At 43.9% G+C, this 3,346-nt stretch overlaps 1 protein-coding gene across 1 annotated transcript in view; it reads left to right on the forward strand.

Moving 5' to 3' along the window:
• LOC101846043 overlaps nt 1-3,346 on the forward strand; it is a 10,755-nt gene that overhangs the window by 2,533 nt on the left and 4,876 nt on the right. The window contains exons 2-3 of the mRNA XM_005111302.3: nt 970-1,175; nt 1,966-2,123. Coding sequence (XP_005111359.1) covers nt 970-1,175; nt 1,966-2,123 — 364 coding nt within the window. The remainder of the gene's footprint in view (nt 1-969; nt 1,176-1,965; nt 2,124-3,346) is intronic.

The following is a 3,346-nucleotide window of genomic DNA, read 5'->3' on the forward strand; positions in this document are numbered from 1 at the left end:
AATCTCTGTCTGTCCATTTGTACCCTTTTCTGTGTGTGTATACTCATGGCTGTATTTCTCTCAATCTGTGCATATCCCTGTCTGTATGTATCCCTTTCAGTTTGTAACCCTTTCTGTCTGTATCCCTTTCTGTGTATATCCCTCTTCTGCGTTTATTCATGTCCCTATTCATCCATTTTTTGTGTATATCTCTGTCTGTATCTATCCCCGTCAGTGCACATTCCGTCTCTAAGTCTAAGCGTCCTTGACTGTACGTGTATCCCCTGTCTGATTACATCTCAAGAGACAGTTAAGAATTTCTTGGAAGAAAAAGGAATCAAATGAGGTAGATCTAGTATAGGTACATGAAGAAGCCCACGTGATAAAGACAGTTATAAAAAGACAAATGCAGTTTTTGAAACACTTGAAACGACATCAGTTATACAAAGACAGGAGTGGACATTCCAATTTTGCCAAACAAAAGCAACAATAGTGGTAGCAGCAGCAGCAAACACAACAACAACAACAACAAAGACAAGTTACAAAAACGACGACAACAAGGACAACGACAACATCAACAACAACGGTAACAATAACATGTTCTCACTGGCAAAATTGGATCCTGTATTTACCTGTCTTTGTACACTCGATGTCAGTGGACACTAGAGTAGACCTACATCCTCTATGTGTGTGTGTGTGTGTGTGTGTGTGTGTGTGTGTGTGTGAGTGTGTGTGTGAGTGTGTGTGTGTGTGTGTCTGTCTCTGTGTGTGTCTGTGTGTGTGTGTGTATGTGTGTGTGCGTGCGTGTGTGTGGGAAAGTTCGTGTGTGTATGTGCGCGTGTGTGTGTATGTGAGCGTGGGTGTGAATTTGATTGTGAGTGAGTGTGTGTGTGTGCGTGTGCGTGCGTATGTGTGTGTATCCCTATCTGTGTAAATCCCTTGTCTTTACATTCCTGCCGGTGTACATATAACCCTGTATGCGTTCACCAGTGAGAGATGGGGACTGGATCCTTGTGTTCCGGGGTCAATCCTACAACGGGGTGTCTGTCAAGGACACCTGGGAGGCCAAAGGTCAGGCCAGTGATCTAGACTTGGTGCACTTGAACTTTGACCTCATTTCCAAGCTTGGCAACAATCAGACAGCTCACTTCCGGTCAAGGTGGCTGGACCAATGGCCCTCAGACACAATAGATCAGGTTTGTTACTACTACTACTACTACTTCTATCATATATATATATATAATCACCGCTATTATTAATGTATACCTGAAATAACAGCAGCAGCAGCAGCAGCAGCAGCAACAACAACAGCAAGAACAAGAACAACAATAACAACAACAACAACAACAAACCCCAACGAAATAATAACAGTAACAACACTGCAAATATCAACAAGAACAACAACTAATTCAGACATTGATTTGACACACCCAGCTGCGGGTGGGACATAATGTTTTTTGGTTGGGATGAAGCCATTCCGAATACCTTGCGGTCAAAGTAGGGAACATTAATTGAGCGAAATCGAATGAAATATCCCTTTTTACTTTTTTTCCCTCCTCTTTTGTCGTTAAGCGCCGAGATGAGATGCAGTTTTCTATTGTAGGCCAGCTCCGCAGTTCTTTCAGTTGGAATAATTATACAATATGATTTCTCAGGGTGTATGTATATGCGTAATGCATAAGCGTATGTCGTGTATGCATGATGTGTACAAGTGTGTGTGTTTGCGTGTATATATGTGTGTGTGTGTGTGTGTGTGTGTGTGTGTGTGTGTGTGTGTGTGTGTGTGTGTGTGTGTGAATGCTTGTGTGTATGTTTGTGCATGTTTATGTGTATATGTGTGTGCATGTTTATGTATGTTTGTGTATGTTCATGTGTATGTTCCTGTGTATGTTTGTGTGTATTTCTGCGTATATTTGTATATGTCTGTGTATTTTTTTGTGTATGTTTATCTGTATAGATGTGTACATTTGTGTGTATACCCACCAGGTGAGGTTTGAGCTGTACAAAGATGGCGCCACTGTGGTTCGCCTTGTATTTAACGGTACCGGGAGTTCCTACACAGACTGGTTCAAACAGTCCCGACTCATCCAATCCTCGTACACAGACCTGATGAATGCCACAACCAAGTTCTTCTCTCTCAAAGGGTGAGTTATTGTTGTTGTTGTTATCATCATCATCATCATCATCATCATCATCATCATCATCATCATCATCATCATCACGATGGGGAGTACCGTTCTCAACAAAGACAGCCACAACCAATGGGGAAGCTCTGCAGCCGACACCAAAGTCACTGCAAAGAGGCACCTCTACTCGCCAATCAGGGAGAAGACATCAAGAAGATCTGTCCTTTGGCAACAAGCACGTCCCAGCGTGTTTTTGGAGAGCGGGAGCAGACTCCCAGTCGCTGACTTCCGCATTCCTGATCCTCAGATCAAGACTGGAAAAACCACAATCTACTCTGGATACAGAAAGATCAGATTGAATCGTGCAGGTGACATTGAACTAAACCCGGGACCAGAGGAGCTGGTGCGGTGTAGCGAGTGTGGGGTTGCATTTAGCGAAGCCAATATACCAAAAGCTAAGATATGTAATCAGGAGGGGTGTGAAGAAAGAACACACAAAGGGCCAAAATGTGAGGTGAGCCTCCACTGGGTAGCGACCAACCAGCAGGAATCCCATCAAGATCTGCAAAAGTACATTGCTTGAGTTGCAATGAGACTATCCGTAAAACTTATAGAGGTTCTCAGCGCCTGAGGTGTATTGAGTGTGGGAAATGTTACCACAAGAAACCAGAATGTTGCAAGATGATTTGTATCAGGTCAGCTGAAAACAACACCAACAGATGCGCTGCGCTATGAGACCAGAACTGACCACTGCACCACCTATACAAAAAGAACATGCCTCAAGTCTGTAGAGATGGCTAAGAGATTACCAGACAACCATCCTAGAAAGAAAGCCCTTGATCAAGCAGTCGAGCCTAAAAACAGCAGGAAAAGTTAGTTTCGGATGGGCACCGATCTAGCAGACCACCTCCCCCCTGGAGCAGAGAATCGATGGCCGATCAATCTGATGAGAGCTTGTCCATGGCGAGATCGAAATTCGGACAGAACTGAGAGGAGTAAAAGGAAAAGGTGATGATCCCGTAAAGGCACGTGAAGCAGCTGAGGATGTAATCAAAGAGGTTGGTGCGGATGTGACAATTTTCACCGATGGATCGGCTGTCGCAGGATACCCTGAAGGTGGAGCAGCAGCAGTGGTGATAATGAATGATGAACCACCACGAACAGAAATTATTAAAACTAAAGATGCATTCCTTACATCATCTTATGACGAGGAATGCCAGGCAATGATGTCTGCTGCACAG

Source organism: Aplysia californica, unplaced genomic scaffold (genome assembly GCF_000002075.1).
Source record: "Aplysia californica isolate F4 #8 unplaced genomic scaffold, AplCal3.0 scaffold01038, whole genome shotgun sequence".
In the NCBI taxonomy this organism is placed as follows: domain Eukaryota; kingdom Metazoa; phylum Mollusca; class Gastropoda; order Aplysiida; family Aplysiidae; genus Aplysia; species Aplysia californica.